This window comes from Budorcas taxicolor, chromosome 2 (genome assembly GCF_023091745.1).
Source record: "Budorcas taxicolor isolate Tak-1 chromosome 2, Takin1.1, whole genome shotgun sequence".
Classification (NCBI taxonomy): Eukaryota; Metazoa; Chordata; class Mammalia; order Artiodactyla; family Bovidae; genus Budorcas; species Budorcas taxicolor.
This window is the reverse complement of record NC_068911.1, coordinates 20,170,643-20,188,245: the sequence shown is the minus strand read 5'-3', so window position 1 is coordinate 20,188,245 and position 17,603 is coordinate 20,170,643. Positions and strand designations below refer to the sequence as shown.

Here is a 17,603-nt window from a genome sequence, read left to right as displayed (position 1 = left end):
AGTCAATCAAGCGGTCATTCTTAAATCTTCCTGAGGTCATGGCCTCCTTCCTGTCTACAAACAACACAAAGGTTCATCCCCAGGACTACAAACACAAGTGCCCCAGGGGGGCACTACTTTCCCAAACAGAGTCCCTATGACTGCCCTAAGCAGCCAGTGACAGTCATCAGGCTAGACACAGTAAGCAAAGTGCTGTGGAACTCTAGCATCCATCAGTTAGGACTTTATGTTGTTTCCGATCTCAAGCAGGAGCCTCAGTGACCACCTGCCAGACAAAAGCCACACTCGATGGCACCTCATTCTGGGCTATGGTCAATTAATGATAGTTTCTGCCTAGTTGGCCAGCATGAGACCACAGAGTGGAAAGAGATGGCAAAATCCATTTGAGATAACAGAACATGAGCTAAAGCCCAAGCTGGCCAGCAACTGGCACTTATATCCAAGATAGTAACTGCTGCCTTGCAAACCAGTTAACTAGCAAAGGAACCCATAGTTAAACCTAACGAGGTGTCCTCAATTGAGTTATACCATCTTATTTGTGATGTAAATTGTTTTACTCCTTCAATCCATCAGGGAAAGAGAGACTCCAACCCTAGGTTAATGGTGTTGGCTGACACTCAACACTCGACCCCAAAAGATGAGGTGGACAGCAATTTATGAGCCACATTTACCTACAGCACAGGGGAAGACACCACATATCATGCAGGGCCACACAGGGGGTTGCGCTTGGGAACAGAATGGACAAGCCGGGGCTTGGGAAGCAGACTTTGTAATACCAAAGAATGGGAATGAGCCCTGGTTCCTGCCTATTTGAATAATTTAGCGGGCTGAACAGAACTGAAGTCTGCTACTAGGGAATGAGCAGGTACTGTGTGTGGTTCCTATGATAAGAAGGATAATATGGCTAGGGGAACTTTACCTGTGGGAGAAGAGGGAGTGGGCAATTGCAGTTAAGCCCTTTGAGGCCCTCTCAACTTTACTAGATGTTAAAGCAGCTCTCAATGTTGAATCTTGGGGCTTCCCTGGCAGTCCAGTGGTTATGTCTCTGAGCTTCTACAGGAGGGGGCATGGGTTCGATCACTGGTCAGGGAGCTAAGATCCTGTATGCTGTGAGAGTGAGTGAGTGAGTGGAAGTCGTTCAGTTGTGTCCGACTCCTCGTGACCTCATGGGCTGTATAGTCCCTGGGATTCTCCAGGCCAGAATACTGGAGTGGGTAGCCTTTCCCTTCTCCAGGGGATCTTCCCAACCCAGGGATCGAACCCAGGTCTCCCACAATGCAGGTGGATTCTTTACCAGCTGAGCCACAAGGGAAGCCCTGTATGCTGTGAGGTACAGCAAAAAGAAGAAAAAACAATAGAACTCTAATTGCAGGCCTCATGCTACAAGAAGTTATTAAAAAGTAATTGAGTTCAATAATGTCACAGGATACAAAATAAACATAACCATCAATGGTATTTCTAGATACTAGCAATGAACATGTAGATGCCAAAAATTACAATACATTTACAATCACTAATTAAAATAATCAAGTGTAAATCTAATAAAGTATGTCCAGGACTTGTATACTGAAAACTCTACAACACTGATAAAATAAATCAAAGGTCTAAATAAATGCAGAGATATGCCCATGGTCATGAATTTGAAGACAAACCATAGTAAAATGTCAATTCTCCCCAAATTGACAGATTTAATGTAATTCCTATCAAAACCCAGTATGCCTTTTTTCCTAGACATAGACAAGATTAATCCAAAATTTTATGGAAAGATAAGGGAACTAGAATAGCCAAAACAACTTTGAAAAAGTAATAAAATGGGAGCAGTCAGTTCACTGTTTTAAAACTTATTATTAATGTATATCTACAGTAACCAGGTCTGTGTAGTATTTGCAGAGACATAGATACATGGATCAATGAACACAGAACCCAGAAATAGTCCCACACAAATATGCAGAACTAATTTTTGAGAAAGGTGCGAAAGTAGTTCAAAGGAGGAAAGATAGACTTTTCAATAGGCTACAGCTATGACATTACAGGCCAAAAACTTGGAATACTGGGCCAGCGAAGAACGAATATAATGGTTTCATTGACGTTCTATCAGGTGGTGATGGGTAGGGAGAAATAATGCACACTCAGCTCAGGATGAAAGCTCCAAGGGCTGGATAACGGTTTATTTCATCTTTCTGAATTCAGCTTCTTCTGATTGATTAGCGTCACAGGTTCTGGTGATGTTCCCATAAGCTCCCACACTGCAAAGCCAGGTCACCCGCAACTGAGCACACAGTCCTCCAGACTCCATGGGCCGTTCCAATAAACATCATTCTCAGGCGATATGAGATAGCAGGATGGCTCTCGGTAGCTCCAAAGGTACAGCCTCCTGCGTTTAAGTCTGCCGGAAAAGAGAGCTTTTTCTAGGTTTTGCGACTCCCATCCAACTCCTGGGATTCATTCTGACGGTACCAACCTGGTCACCACCACGACTTCACACACACACACTTGAAATCTAGCTAGGATGATTTTGTGTGACTGGCACGGAGTAGGCGCTCAATAAATATTTGTTGAGTTGCTGAATAAGACTGAGCCCCAACTCACTGTTAACACTGACACTTGTTTCTGGCTGGATACTCTGTCCTTCACACAACGCTGAGGATCCTGCCAGCTCTTCCGCCTTGAGTTAATTACAGTTATAAAATTCCCTGACTAGCTGTGGGAACCAGGTGGCCTTCCAAAGCAGCGAAGACTACACTTCCCGGAGAGCATTGCGGTGCTCTCTTGCGTCAATTTCAGTTTACTTTCTCCCCTCAGGGAATTTCCGGGTTGTGTGGGCGGGGCCAAAGGAGTGATCCAATGGGCATCTCCTCAGGCTGAGGGGTGGGAAATTGTCCAATGAGCATCTCCATAGAGGGGCCAATCAGCGGGAAGCTGGGGCAGCCGCGGGTGGCGTCACTGAGCTGCGCCAGCTGAGCCTGGTGGAGCCCAGCCCCTCTCTCCTGCTTTCTCTCCCGCTCACTCTTTCCTCAGGCGTCCGTCGATTCGGCTTCCATGTCTCCGGTGGACGCACCACCCCGAAACCTCCACACCCATGGCTGCTAGCCTGAGGAGGCCCTCTTTCACCGCCTGTTCTTCCCCTACCGACACGGACGACGAGGGCGTGCGGGGCACTTGCGAAGATGCTTCTATATGCAAGAGGTGCCTTGCTCGGCGCGGGGTTAGGGGCCAGCGTTCCGGGGGTCTGGGGCCTAGGTCGGGGGTGCGGGCTGTGTCTAAGGAATACACTTTTACGCCAAACGGCGTCGGTCAACTCGTGTGACATCTGTGAAATGCTCAGAGCAGGAATTCACCTACTTAACTTTTAATTGTTTTGCCGTTTGCCAGGCACGGTACAAGCCTGGGGTTATTGTGCCTGGGACATGGCGCCGAACCAGGCAAACATGGGCTTGGCCTTCTCGGAGCCACATTTTTGTTGGAAACACGTGAAGCAAGTAATAACTGCAGTTTTGATGGGTTATGAGGAGAAGTGCAGGTCCTCCCTCTTTCATAGGTTACGTTTCACTGGGACTTGTCATGATCCCCATTCTGCACCTGAAACTCAGGCCAGTTAATGGGGGAGATGACCTGTCCCGGGCCACTTAATATTTGCGTGCAGAGCCAATATTTTCCAGAGCTGTTACCTGTGTGATATAGGAGTCTACACTTTTAGGGGTGTGGTGAGGGCTGTGTGGGGGACGCTATGAGCAGAGGTATGTGTCAAGTACCTGAAAGCATGAAAAAGAAAACATGAGGCTTGAGTGTATGCTACTCTTTCATTCATTCAGCAAAAATTGTTGAGAGCTTACTTTGTGTCAGGCGTTTCCTTTTGGTTGATAGGTATTCAGTGATTGAGAACAAAAGATGAGCAAGATTGACATGGTGTCTGAACTCACCTGCCTGCTTGGGAAAGGCAGGAAGCAAGTAATTACTCAGGAAGTAGCATAATTACAATTTTGTGTTGTGTGCTGAAAAGTACAGTGCACCATTAGAGTTTGTAATTTAGTTGATAATGTTTGAGCCGGGAACAGAAGATCTGAAAAAAAAAAGAGAGAGAATAAGCATGTAGGAGGGTGTTCAGGCAGAGCAAAGAAGGCTCATGGACTGTTAGAGGAACTGAATAAATGCTTTGGAAGCTGGGGCCCTGTAGGGACTGAGTCCAGAAAACCAAAGTTTTGGGTTAGGGCTGGCGCTTTGTGTAGGTTCTTGGAGACCAAGCATAGTGATTGAGAACACTGACTCTGGAGCCAGACTGTCACGCTGGTCCCGGCTGTGGAAACTTGTGCAGGCTACTAAACTACTCTCTGTCTCAATCTCCTGATCTATAAAGTGGGGATGAAATGATATTCAGTCATCTGTTAAGTAACGATGAAATGATATTCAATATTAGTAAAGCACTTAAAACAGTGTCTGGCATGTACTAGGTTTTAGTGGTGGTTGATTACATAAATAAATACATTCATAAGTATTAAAGACGTGAAGGCAGTTCTTGGTGGAATTTGTGAACTTAAATGAACTATACCCAACTTATTTCTTCTCCAGCTTTTGGTTGCTGTTGACTACATCCGTGGCACTGTTGAATTAAGAGCAGTTTTTCTCATATTGGCTGCTGTTTGCTAAGAAAATCAGAAGTATCTTCCGAATTATCAGAGGAAAATAAAATACTTTTCAAGAGCAGGTTAGGGTTGCTGCTGCTGCTAAGTCACTTCAGTTGTGTCCGACTCTGAGGGACCCCATAGAGGTTTACTTAATATCAGTTGGTAATGATTGGCTTATTTAATATTTGTTGGTGACATTTGTGGCCAGCTTGCTTACTTGTGTGTGTGCTAAGTCACTTCACTTGTGTCGGACTCGTTGTGACCCCAATTCTGTAGCCCACCAGGCTCCTCCGTTCCTGGGATTCTCCAGGCAAGAATACTGGAGTGGGTTGCCATGCCCTTCTCCAGGGGATCTTCCCGACCCAGGGATTGAACCCATGTCTCTTAGGTCTCCTGCATTGACAGGGGGGTTCTTTACAACTAGCACTACCTGGGAAGTCTGGCCAACTTGCTTACTTAAAGCTAATTAGCTGCTATATATAAAAGAGATAACTAAGAAGAACGTACTTTATAGCACAGGAAACTCTACTCAGTGCTCCATAATGACCTTTATGGGAAAAGAATCTAAAAAAGAGTGGATATATGTCTATGTATAACTGGCTCACTTTGCTGTAACAGCGGAAACTAATGCAACATTATAAATCAACCATATTCCAATAAAAATGACTTTAAAAAGAAGTAAATCAGCTATAAAATAGTTCAGACACAAAAAATACAGAGAAATAATGTAATTAGAGCATATCTTTCCTTGGCTCTCTCTTGGATAGTTTTATAATCTCAGCTCTTCTCTGCTTTGGTTTTTAGTGCCCTCAGCCATCTCTCAACATTGTAGAGCAAGTTTGGGTTTGGAACTGCAGAGAATCTAAGGCGGTGGTTCCCAGCCTGAACTGCACACTAGCATAGCCTGTGAAGCTTTTAAAAGATATGCAGTTACTCGGGCCCAGTTCTGGATCCACTAAATCAGAACCTTCCGGGATGGGTCTTGGGTCTATAAAAACCAGACCTGTTTGCCATCTGGATGCATTCCTTCAGAGCCTTTTTTTGGGGGGGGGGTGCACCAGGTTTTCTCTCATCTGGAAAAAAACATGCAATGAGATGGTGAGAATCCATAAGTTAATGTTTTAAAAATGCTTTGCAGGATTCAAGGGCTTTCAAAGTCTGTGATACTGTGACCTGCGTCTTCCCTGTAACGTTTGGAACCCATAAGTCTTGACACAGATTCATCTTGTTAAATAGGGATTCCTTGTGTGAATTGTGGGCACATTATTGTGTTTCTGCCTCAGTTTCCTTATCTTGAAAATGAGGTAGTAATAGTCACTGGCCTTTTGGATGGGAGGATTAAGGATTAAATGAGATCATGCAGAGGTTGGCACAGGATCTGGCATGAAGAAAAGCCTAAAGTAAATTCTTATTGCTAGTTTTAATTTGCCTCCAGTCTGAATGTTATTTGTTTTAAGTTACTGAAATAGCTATGGGTTCGACTGGTTCCTGCCACCCTGAGTTACAGCTGTAAGATCCCTAAAATAATGTTCAAAGAGCCAGTTAGCTCCCCAGGGCTCCTGCTGCTCTGCTGTTTCTTTCTTTCTTTTTTTTTTTTTAATTAATTAATTTGTCTGCACTGGGTCTCAATTGTGGCATGCCGGATCTTTCATTGCAGCATGCAGGCTCTTGATTGCAGTGCACAGATTCTCTAGTTGTGGCTTGTGGGCTTCGTTGCTGTGTGGAATGTGGGATCTTAGTTCCCCAACCAGGGATCAAACCATTAGTTCCTCTGCATTGGAAGGTGGATTCTTAACCACTGGTCCACCAGAGAAGTCCCTGTTGTTTTTGTTTTAGTTTGCTCTCTTCTTTGGTACAGGGCCCTTCCTGGTGTTAGAGAGCTGTTGTGAGGATTAAATGTGGAGTGCCTCCAGCAGTGCTTGGTACATAGTAGGTGTTCAAAATTGGTAGTCGTTGTCATCAGCAGCATCCCATTGTCCCCAGTCTTCATCATCGTCACTACCACAGACTCTGTCCCTCTTACAGTCCAAGGGTTAGAGCTCTTGTGATCAGGTATATTAGGTTTCTGTCTAAGAATCCCATCTGATTCAACAGCTATCTATAAAGCACTTAGCATTCTTCCTAACTTACCCCCACTCCCCATTCCTCCTCTCCTATCGCCCACTTCACCCCGTGCCCCTCCGTCAGTTTCCCACTCTTGTTTACCTTTGACCCCCAGCCCCCTCCTGCAGCCCTCACTGAGTCCTTTGAAATTACTACTCTGATCACCAGCCACCTCTATTTCCTTAGCCTCTCTTTAGTCGTTCCCTCCCTCTCTTTGCACTGACCCTGGCCCTTCCCCGAGAGCATCGTTTACTTGAAGCAAAGTCACACCTCTGTTTTCTCATACCCCGACTGCCCTAGCACGCGTGCGTGCTCCGTCGATTCAGTTGTATGTGACTCTCTGCAACCCTATGGACTATGGCCTGCCAGGCTCCTCTGTCAATGGGATCCTCCAGGCAGGAATACTGGAGTGGGTTGTCATTTCCTTCTCCAGGGTCCTAGCATTAGGACGGTCAAAATTTGTGTCCTTACTGCCCTTTGTCTCCTCCCCTCATTTCTTTGAGACCCATGTCCCTGCGTCCTCTCCTCCATATTACTGTTTTCTGTCTGTTTGCTGGTTACTCACCTAATTCATTGATGACCTGGGCACCTGGCCCACAAGCCTCCCTCTGCCTCAGTAAATGCCATCATCCTAGTTGACTTTCCAGTGTGTGTGTGCAGGACCCACCCTGTAGGCGGGGCACTTGCTTTCTTGAACACCTTGCCTGCAGTGATACCTCTGCTCATTCGCCTCTATTACCATTCCTGCCATAACCCCTGGATTTCCAGGTGCTGTGTATACCACCTTACAGATGAACAGTGCAGCACCCTTCAACCCCAGTCTCTTTTCAGCATGCTTGATCAGTTATTTCTGCTCTGCCTTCAAAACCCTGGGACGTCCATGGTTTTCTCCAGCCTTTAGATGCTTCCCTATAGGGGAAGCTTCCCTGTAGTCAGCATCTGACTGACTCCTGCCGGTCAGCTGGGCTCAGAGTTCATAGTCCATTCCCTGGTAATTCTCTTGGCAGTGCCTTTATCTCCCTTGCCCTCCTTCCTAGTAAACCTCACACCCTGGATTGAACCAGACTCTCCATTTCCAGCTTGAATACTGATGGTAGAAATTACACAACAGGGCAACTTGGCCTTGTGTGGATTCGTGTCAGCCAGCCTCATCTGCACCCTTACAGAGCTGACTCATTCATTCCAGTATGATGCTTTGGCTAGCTCCCTTTCCCACTTTCCAGAGAGTTAAATCAGACATTTTTCACTTTCCTCCAGCTTTTGATTTACTCCGCCTTCCCTTCATCCTCAAGATAACCAGGGTGATGCCAGGGTATTGTGTCACAGAAACTGGAAGCCTTCAGATTGGCACTCAGTTAACTTCCCTCCTAGAAACTTTACCATCCTTTCCTACCGTGAGAGTTGTCAGTGTCCTCTAGCAGAGACCATTAGAAATATATCTAATTTAGTTAAACAGGGTTTTTTTTTTCTTTTAATTTGAGTATAGCTGCTTTCAAAATCACTGCAGATGGTGACTGCAGCCATAAAATATAAAGACGCTTACTCCTTGGAAGAAAAGTTATGACCAACCTAGATAGCATATTAAAATGCAGAGACATAACTTTGCCAACAAAGGTCCATTGGCCAAGGCTGTGGTTTTTCCAGTGGTCATGTATGGATGTGAGAGTTGGACTATAAAGAAAGCTGAGTGCCAAAGAATTGATGCGTTTGAAGTGTGGTGTTGGAGAAGACTCTTGAGAGTCCCTTGGACTGCAAGGAAATCCAACCAGTCCATACTAAAGCAGATCAGTCCTGGGTGTTCATTGGAAGGACTGATGTTGAAGCTTAAACTTCAGTACTTTAGCCACCTGATGCAAAGAGCCGACTCACTGGAAAAGACCCTGATGCTGGGAAAGGTTGAAGGCAGGAGGAGAAGGAGACGACAGAGGATGAGATGGCTGGATGGCATCACCAACTCGATGGACATGAGTTTGAATGAACTCTTGGAGTTGATGATGGACAGGGAGGGCTGGTGTGCTGTGGTTCATGGGGTCGCAAAGAGCCAGACACAACTGAGCAACTGAACTGAACTGAGCTGATAGCTGCTTTAGGGGCTTCCCAGGTGGTTCAGTGGTAAACAACCTCCCTGCAATGCAGGAGACGCAGGTAGACTCGGGTTTGATCCCTACGTCGGGATGATCCTCTGGAGGAGAAATTGGCAACCACTCCAGTATTGTTGCTGGGAAAATCCCATGGACAGAGGAGCCTGGTGCGCTACAGTCCCGGGGGTTGCAGGGTTGGACACAGCTACACGCGCACACATAGTAGCTTTACGCTGTTGTGTTAGTTTCTGCTGTTCCACGTAGTGACTCAGACATATGTATATGTGCATCCCTTCTTTTTTGGATTTCCTTCCTATTTAGATCCCACAGAGCACTGAGTAGAGTTCCCTGAGCTATACAGTGGGTTCTCATTATTTGTCTGTTTTACACATAGTGGTGTCTATATGCCGGTCTCCTAATTCATCCCACCCCCTCTTCCCACCTTGATGTCCATGTGTTTGTTCTCTACATTTGTATCTGTTTCTGCTTTGCATATAGGTTCATCTGTACTATTTTCTAGATTCCCAATATATTCATTAATATATGGTATTTATTTTTCTCTTTCTGACTTCACTGTGTATGACAGTCTCTAGGTCCATCCACATCTCTGCAAATGGCACAATTTTGTTCCTTTTTATGGTAAACGGATTTAATGACTCATTCTCGTGAGAGAGAGCTCACCTCATGGGGAGCTTTGGGGTCTCTCCATAAGGGGTGTTAGAAAGAACTTCCAGGATTTAGGCTTTGGTTGGATAATTCGGTGGGGGTGTTTGAAGGAAGCAGGGATTTGCCCAGGATTGGGTGCTCACAAGAGGCAGAGACAGCTGTGATTTCGTAGGTAGCTTAGTCTTTTCGAGGAGGTGTGACAGACTTCCCTAGTGGTGCAGTGGATAAGAGTCCACCTGCCAATATAAGGGACACGGGTTTGATCCCTGGTCTGGGAAGATCCCGCATGCTGTGGAACAAGTAAGCCTGAGCGCCACAACCGCTGAAGGCTGCACACGTAGAGCCCACGCTGTGCAACAAGAGAAGCCGCTGCGATGAGAAGCCCGAGCACCGCATCAGAGTAGCCCCTGCTCACCGCAGCTAGAGGAAGCCTGCGCAAAGCAATGAAGACCTAGCACAGCCTGAAGTAAACTCCAAAAAAAAGAGAATTAAGATAAATTACAAAATTTATTTAAAAAGGAAGGAGGCGGCGTGACTAGAGTCAGACACGCTGTGGTTAATAAAGAAGCCACAGTCACTCAACGTCAGCTGGGGGAGAGGAGTATTTGGGACCCTGTAGCGGGCCTTGGTTTTGTCTGAAGGAGTCCTAGTTTTGTCTCCCTTCATCACTGTTTTAGTGTGACCTTATGCAGGTCGTCCTGTGAGATTGTTTCTGTCCAGCCGGAGGACAGCGTGGCCTCCGTGAGCACCAGGCAAGCATCTAACAGCAGTGAAGCCTGGCTCGCGGCGCCAGGCCTGCTTCTGGGGGTTAGCACCACTTTTCTTTATTTTCACTGGGGAGGAGTTGAGTCTTAGAAAGATAGGTGTTGGCCAGGCAGGAGATAATGAGACGTCAAAATGCATAGAGATTGAAGCTCTTGAGATTGGAGTGTTAGGGGACCTTGACCTCTGGTAGGGGCTAGGTAGAAAGAATTCTGGGGAGGTTGTCAGAGAACAAAGCAGGAAAGTTCCTGAGGGTTTTAAAGTGGGGGAACTGACATGCTTTGAGTTTGTGTTTTAGAAAAATCCCCAGGGGCTTCCCTGGTGGTCCACTGGTTAAGAATGCTTGCCAGTGCAGGAGACACGGGCTCGATCCCTGCTTCAGGAGGATCTCCCATGCTGTGGGGCAGCTAGGCCTGTGAGCTGCAACTACTGAGTCCACATTCTAGATCCGGTGAAGAGAAGCCACTGCAACAAGAAGCCGGCTTGCTGCAACTCGAGAAAGCCTGCGTGCAGCCTTGAAGACCTACCCCAGTCAAAGCTAAATACAAATTTAAAGAAAAGTCCCCAGCAGCTGTTGGGGAGACAGACTGGCAACGGATGGAAAGTCTGTTTCGTTTTCTTCCTGTTGGCTGTAGCCCTTGCTCACCTGACCTGGCGCAGAACGTCCTTATTGTTTTGCCCGCTTCTAGTCTGGCCACCTCCCCTGTCCCAAGTGTTTATGCCGTGGCCAGGGTGATTTTTCAGACTCACAAATGTTACCCTGTCACTTTGTTACTTGAACCTTTTTGATTCTCAGTCCGCCACAAGGTAAAACGTGACACTCGGTGGTAGGACACACCTCACCTTTCCTGATCAAATCACACTGCTCCAGATCTATCCCTGCCAACCAGAAATCTCTGTTTGGTTTTCTCAGAATGACCTTGGGCTTCCAGTAGCTCAGCTGGTAAAGAATCTGCCTGCAGTGCCAGAGACCTGGGTTTGATCCCTCTGTTGGGAAGATCCCTGGAGAAGGGAATGGCTACCCACTCCAGTATTCTGGCCTGGAGAATTCCATGCACAGAGGAGCTTGGCAGGTTACAGTCCTGGGGGGTCTCAAAGAGTCGGACACAACCAAGCAACTTTCACTTTCAAAATGACCTCAAATTCATTATTTCCAAAACTGCACTCTAGATCATCTTCCCCAATTTTCTGAAGAGCCATCCCTCCCCCACCCCCTGGCCCCAAGTCAGTGGATGGTGCCCCTTTCCACTTGGCTCACGAGTGAAAAAGATTGGAGTCATCATGGAACTGCCCTTTCACTTAACTTCTCTGCGATCAATTACTCAGACCTTAGAATGTACCTGGAAAATATTTCTGGAATCTGTTTCCTTCCCTCCACCTCCACGGCTGCTGTCTCAGTCCACACTCAGGTCATCCGTGATCTGAGCCAGGGCACTAATCTAATCTGCCAGCTGAGCTCCCCAGTGGTGCTTCCCTCCCCAAACAGTTCTCACACCAAAGCCAGAGGTTTGGGAAAGGTGCCCGGGCCCATGTCACTCCCTGTTTTAATGGCTTTTTATTGCTGGAGTAGGAAATGGCAACCCACTCCAGTATTCTTGCCTGGAAAATTCCACGGACCAAGGATCCTGGCGGACCTCAGCTCATGGGGTTGCAAAGAGTCGGACCCGACTGAGCGCGCACACGCTATTGCTGTTAGAGAAATAGTGAAGTTCCTCACATGGTCCACCCGGCCCTGCCTGCTCCACCCTGCTTCTCCAGTTTTGCTTCCCCTAACTCTTGCCCTTCTCTCCACCTCCCTTCCAGTTCCTCCAGCATGCCCTGTGCCTGCCTTCCCTGGGGCCTTTCAGTAGGCCAGCCCCTCCCGAAATGCTTTCTCCCTCCCTCCCTTGTCTGATCAGCTCCATGTCATCCCTCAGACTAATTTCTCCACCTGATGTTCTTTACTGAGACCCTGCTTGGTTTACGGAGGCCCTGTGGTAGTGACAATGTAGCAGTGAATGAAGCAGGCACAAGCGGCGCTCTTACGGGGCATGTAATGGGGGAAGCAGCCAGGAAACAAACCAGCAACATACCTGGCACCTGCACTGGTGGGCGCTGCCGCAGGAGTGTTGGAGGGAGTTGCCCCATGAGCTGGGATGCCCAGGGACAGTCCCACCAAGAAGGTCAGTGCTGGGGAGGAAGTGAGCCCAAGGATGGACAGCTGGAGAAGCAGTGTCCCAGGCAGAGGGTACGAAGGCCTTGGAGAAGGAGCTGGCCCAGCTGGTCCAGAAGTAGAAAGACCCAGGTGAAAGAGGAGGAGAGGAGCTCTTGTGGGGACCCAGCTTTCAGTGTCAGGGAGATGGGAGCCGCCGAGGGTCTTGGGGTGGAACAGGATCCTCTCAGCGTCTGTGTTGAGAACAGGCTGTAGGGGGTAGCATGGAGGCAGGGAGACGTGCCCTCGGAATAGCTCAAGTCAGACGCTGGGGGCTTGGATGAGGATTGTAGTGGTAGAGATGCTGGGAATCCATGATTCTGGATACACTGAAGGCCGAGCTGATAGAGCGTGTTGACGGATCAGATATACGGTAAGACTGAGGAGTCATAGATGGCACCAAGGCTTTTGGCTTGTGTCAGATATGACTTCTTCAAGGAGGCCTCTCGGGCACCTGCAGACAATATATAGCCCCTGTTCCATGTTCTTGTGACACTCTGTGTGTCTCCTTGGTGGGAATCAGCCCAGGTGTAGTTCAGACATGTTGTTTAATGTTTGTCTTTCCTCAGAATGAGAACTAAGCAGGGACCTGTCTACTTTAGTGCCCTTCACAGTATAGACACATAGCAAGCATGTGTTGGATGGTTAAAGTGATTAATGCTCAGCCACTCAGTCGGGTCCGACTCTTCCCCACAAGGCTCCTCTCTCCATGGGATTTCCCCAGGCAAGAGTACTGGAGTGAGTTGCCATTTCCTTCCCTAGAAAATGGTTAGACCTGAATACAAGTGCTCAAGATGATACTTCCTGATGAGGTCTTAGAATTCTGGTGTTCTGCTTTGCTGGTTTTCAGCAGTCTGTGTTAGAAACCAGACCAGGGCCTGTAAGGCTGAAATTCTGTTGTGCAAATTGTAGAAGTTCATCTGATTTCTCAACTGAATCCAAAAATCCACTCCCACCCCAACCCCCCCCCCCCCCCCCCCCCCCGTCATGAAAGCAGGTCACAAGATCACCTCTTAGGAAAGCCGGTGTTTTCCTGAGGGCCCTGGCCTGACCAGCCTACGGATTGCATCTTTACAGCTGTACCCCAGAGAGCAGGGCCCAGCTTCTGATCTGAAATATTTTGAAGGCAAATGCCAAGCTGCTTTCCTATTTTTAATTTGCATTTCTAAAATCACAAGTGAGACTGAGCATTGTCTGTCTGCTCACACTCGTGGATATTTATAGTGAGAATCCACTCTCCTCTGTCACTGCCCTACTGGGTTGTTGTCTTTTTTGTTTGGTTATTTGTATTTTTATTACTGATTTGTAAGGACCTTTTGTATCTGCAGGAGTGATCCATTGCTTCACTATTTGTTGCAATGTTTTCTTTCAAGCTGTTGCTTGTCTTTCAGTGTAGCTTGTACTGTCCATTCATAATACAGAAATGGTGACTCTTCAGGTTGTAGTCTTGACAATGTAACTTTATGGCTTGTGGCTTTTGGGTAAAGCTTTGAAAGGCCATTCTCAATCCTTATAGCATTTTCTTTTGGCACTTCTGTGGCTTTGGCTTTATGGTTAGATCATTCATCCATCTTTATTATTTTGTACATCATAAGATGGCAGTTTTAACTTATTTTTTTCAAAGCTTATTTATCTGGCTTCCCTGAGTCTTCCTTGCTGTGCGTGGGCTTTCTCTAGTTGTGGGTGAGCGGGGGCTACTCTCTAGCTGCGGTGCACAGGCGTCTCATTACAGTGGCTTCTGTTGTCATGGAGCATGGATTTGGGTGTGAGGGCTTCAGTAGTTGCTGCATGTGGGTTCAGTAGTTGTGGCTTGCAGGCGCTAGGCACTTGGGCTCAGTAGTTTTGGCACCTGGCCTTCGTTGCCCTGCAGCATGTGGGATCTTCCCGGACCAGGGATTAATCCAGTGTCCCCTGCATTGCAAGGCAGATTCTTCACCACTAGACTACCAGGGAAGCCCTTACCTTAATTTTGTTTCCAATTATTAACCAGTTGTCCCTATACCATCTATTGAGTAGTCTGTATTTTCCCCACTGATTTGAAATGTCCTTTTTATCATATACCAAATTCCTATATATATTTTAATGCAGTAATGCTGAGCACCGAAGAATTGATGCTTTTGAACTGTGGTGTTGGAAAGGACTCTTGAGAGTCCCTTGGACTGCAAGGGGATCCAACCAGTCCATTCGGAAGGAGATCAGTCCTGGGTGTTCATTGGAAGGACTGATGCTGAAGCTGAAACTCCAGTACTTTGGCCACCTCATGCAAAGAGTTGACTCATTGGAAAAGACCCTGATGCTGGGAGGGATTGGGGGCAGGAGGAGAAGGGGACAACAGAGGATGAGATGGCTGGATGGCATCACCAACTTGATGGATGTGACTTTGAGTGAACTCCGAGAGTTGGTGATGGACTGGGAGGCCTGGTGTGCTGCACTTCGTGGGGTTGTGAAGAGTCGGACACGACTGAGCGACTGAACTGAACTAACTGAATGCATATGTCATTCTTGTAGTTGAAAAGTTTTCTTTTTTCATTTTTATGTCTGAAAACTTCTGAGTAACAAAATTACTCAGTTGTGAATTGATTCAGAGCTTCCATAGCTTGCTTCACAGGGGAAGGGTAGATTTATAGCAGGGTTATCAGAATTTAAGTCCATTTGAGCAGCTGTGGTCTAGGAAGAAGGAAGATGAAGGAATGCTAGCAAGAGACACATTTTGTGTCTAAAAACTGCCCCTTTTCATCAGGAAAGCAGTAGCTTTTGGGGAAGGCCTACCCTGTAGACTTCCATGTGCTTCTCATCAGCTAAGGTTAGGACACACGGCTCCGCTCCTGGGTGCAGGAAAGTGTGCACCTAATGGGGCAGATTGCTGCCTCAAGCCAAAGTGGGGTCCTCTTAGGCAAGGGGTGAGTGCGCGTCGCAGAAGGAACTTGGAGGATGTGCTACATCCTCCGTCTTTTTCCCCTCGAGAGTTTCCTCAGATAGTCCTGTTTTTTAAAGACCGTTTTTTATAGCTTTATTTAGTTTTGGCTGTGCTGGGTGTCTGTTGCTATGCAGGCTCTTCCCTAGTTGCACCGAGTGGAGGCTACTCTCTGGTTGCGGTGCACGGCTTCTCACAGTCGTGGATTCTCTTGTTGCCGAGCCTAGGCCCTAGAGCCCAGGCTCGGTAGTTGTGGCACACAGGCTTAGCTGCTGTGCAGCATGTGGGATCTTTCCAGATCAGGGCTCAAATCCACATCTCCTGCATTGGCAGGCGGATTCTTTACCACTGAACAACCAGGGAAAGCTCCCTCAGATGTTGTTAGAAGGGTGGCAAGGAGAGGGAGATACTTTATACAGAGTAAGATATTCAGTTTGATGAGTGTTGGCAGTTGCATATATCTGTGCACCGCCACCTGAAATAAGATATAAAATACATCTGAGACTCCAGAAAGTTCCCTTGTATCTCTAGTTGGTCTCTTTACCAACTAGAGATGGTTGGTAACCCTGCAACCATTTTTCTGATTTGGGCTCTCACAGGTTTCCCAGTTCTAAAATGTTACATAAATGGAATCATATGCATTCTTTTGTGTCTTCTTTCACTCAGGATGGTCTTTGAGATTCATCCATGTTGTGCACATTGTCAAAGATAAAGCTGGATGCCAGTTAAAGTGGTAAGGTCAGATATTTTAATAAGTAATAACTATTGCAACAGGGAAAAGAATCCAGCATGAACTGAATTCAACTCTGATTTGCATAGAGGGTATCCTAAGGGGAGGATGAGGGAGGAAGCAGGGGAATGAGCCAGGAGTCAGGAGAATCAGAGAAAAATTATAGAAATTGTGAAAAGGGGGGTTAGTCCATGTGAAACCATCTGGATTTGCTAACTGGGAGACAGCAAGGCTCTATCTTCAGGTGTTGCGTGGAACAAACAGTAAATTCTTCTTGAGTTTTCTCAGGTCGACACCCTAAGGGGGATTGGAGACATCCTTAGGGGTGTGGCCTTGAGCTGTTAGAAACTATGCTTTTTGCTCAGGTCTTTATATTGTAGGCCAAGATCAAGGTCTAGTCCAGGAGGGCTCAGTGGAGCGTGGCTCGAGTTTGGTCAGTGAGAGAATCTTTGTCAGTGTAAAATGGCTTGCTCCTTTGTGTGTTGTCTGAACACACCGTGATTTATTCCTCCATTCAGCCGATGATGAACATTTGAGTTGTCTCTAGTTTTTGGCCATTCTGAATAGACTGCAATGAACGTTCTTATATACGCCTTAATTTCTCTTGGATCCAAGAGTAGAATTGGTTAGTCATAGGGTGAGTATGCATTTAACTGCAGACTAATTTCCAAAGTGGTTTATCAGATTATACTTCCCACCAGCAATGTGTCAAAGCTCCGGTTGCTCCATATCCTCATTTAACAGTCATCAGTGGGTGTGCAGTAGCATCTCATTATGGCCTTCAATGGCATTTCCTTGGTGACAGATGTATACTTATTGGCTACTCCTACATCTTCATTTGTGAATTACCTATTAAAGCCCTTGCCTATTTTTACTGATGATGATAATGTTGATTTTGACTTGCTTAGTTCAGTTCAGTTCAGTCGCTCAGTCCTGTCCGACTCTTTGTGACCCCATGAATTGCAGCACGCCAGGCCTCCCTGTCTATCACCAACTCCTGGAGTTCACTCAAACTCATGTCCATCGAGCCATCCATCCATGAATGTCATCCAGCCATCTCATCCTCTGTCGTCCCCTTCTCCTCCTGCCCCCAATCCCTCCCAGCATCAAAGTCTTTTCCAATGAGTCAACTCTTCATATGAGGTGGCCAAAGTACTGGAGTTTTAGCTTCAGCATCATTGCTTCCAAAGAACACCCAGAGCTGATCTCCTTTAGAATGGACTGGTTGGATCTCCTTGCAGTCCAAGGGACTCTCAAAAGTCTTCTCCAACACCACAGTTCAAAAGCATCAATTCTTCGGCGCTCAGCTTTCTTCACAGTCCAACTCTCACATCCATACATGACCACAGGAAAAACCATAGCCTTGACTAGACGGACCTTAGTCGGCAAAGTAAGGTCTCTGCTTTTCAATATGCTGTCTAGGTTGTTCATAACTTTCCTTCCAAGGAGTAAGTGTCTTTTAATTTCATGGCTGCAATCACCATCTGCAGTGATTTTGGAACCCCCCAAAATAAAGTCTGACACTGTTTCCACT

General features: G+C 46.8%; 1 protein-coding gene across 1 annotated transcript in view; it reads left to right on the top strand.

The window, feature by feature from the left end:
• The first annotated feature begins 2,947 nt into the window (after nucleotides 1–2,947).
• The window catches only part of LCMT1 (leucine carboxyl methyltransferase 1), a 66,944-nt gene continuing 52,288 nt past the window's right edge, over nucleotides 2,948–17,603 (top strand). Inside the window, exon 1 of the mRNA XM_052663817.1 lies at nucleotides 2,948–3,186. Within this exon, the coding sequence (XP_052519777.1) occupies nucleotides 3,080–3,186 (107 nt within the window). The 5' untranslated portion in view covers nucleotides 2,948–3,079. The remainder of the gene's footprint in view (nucleotides 3,187–17,603) is intronic.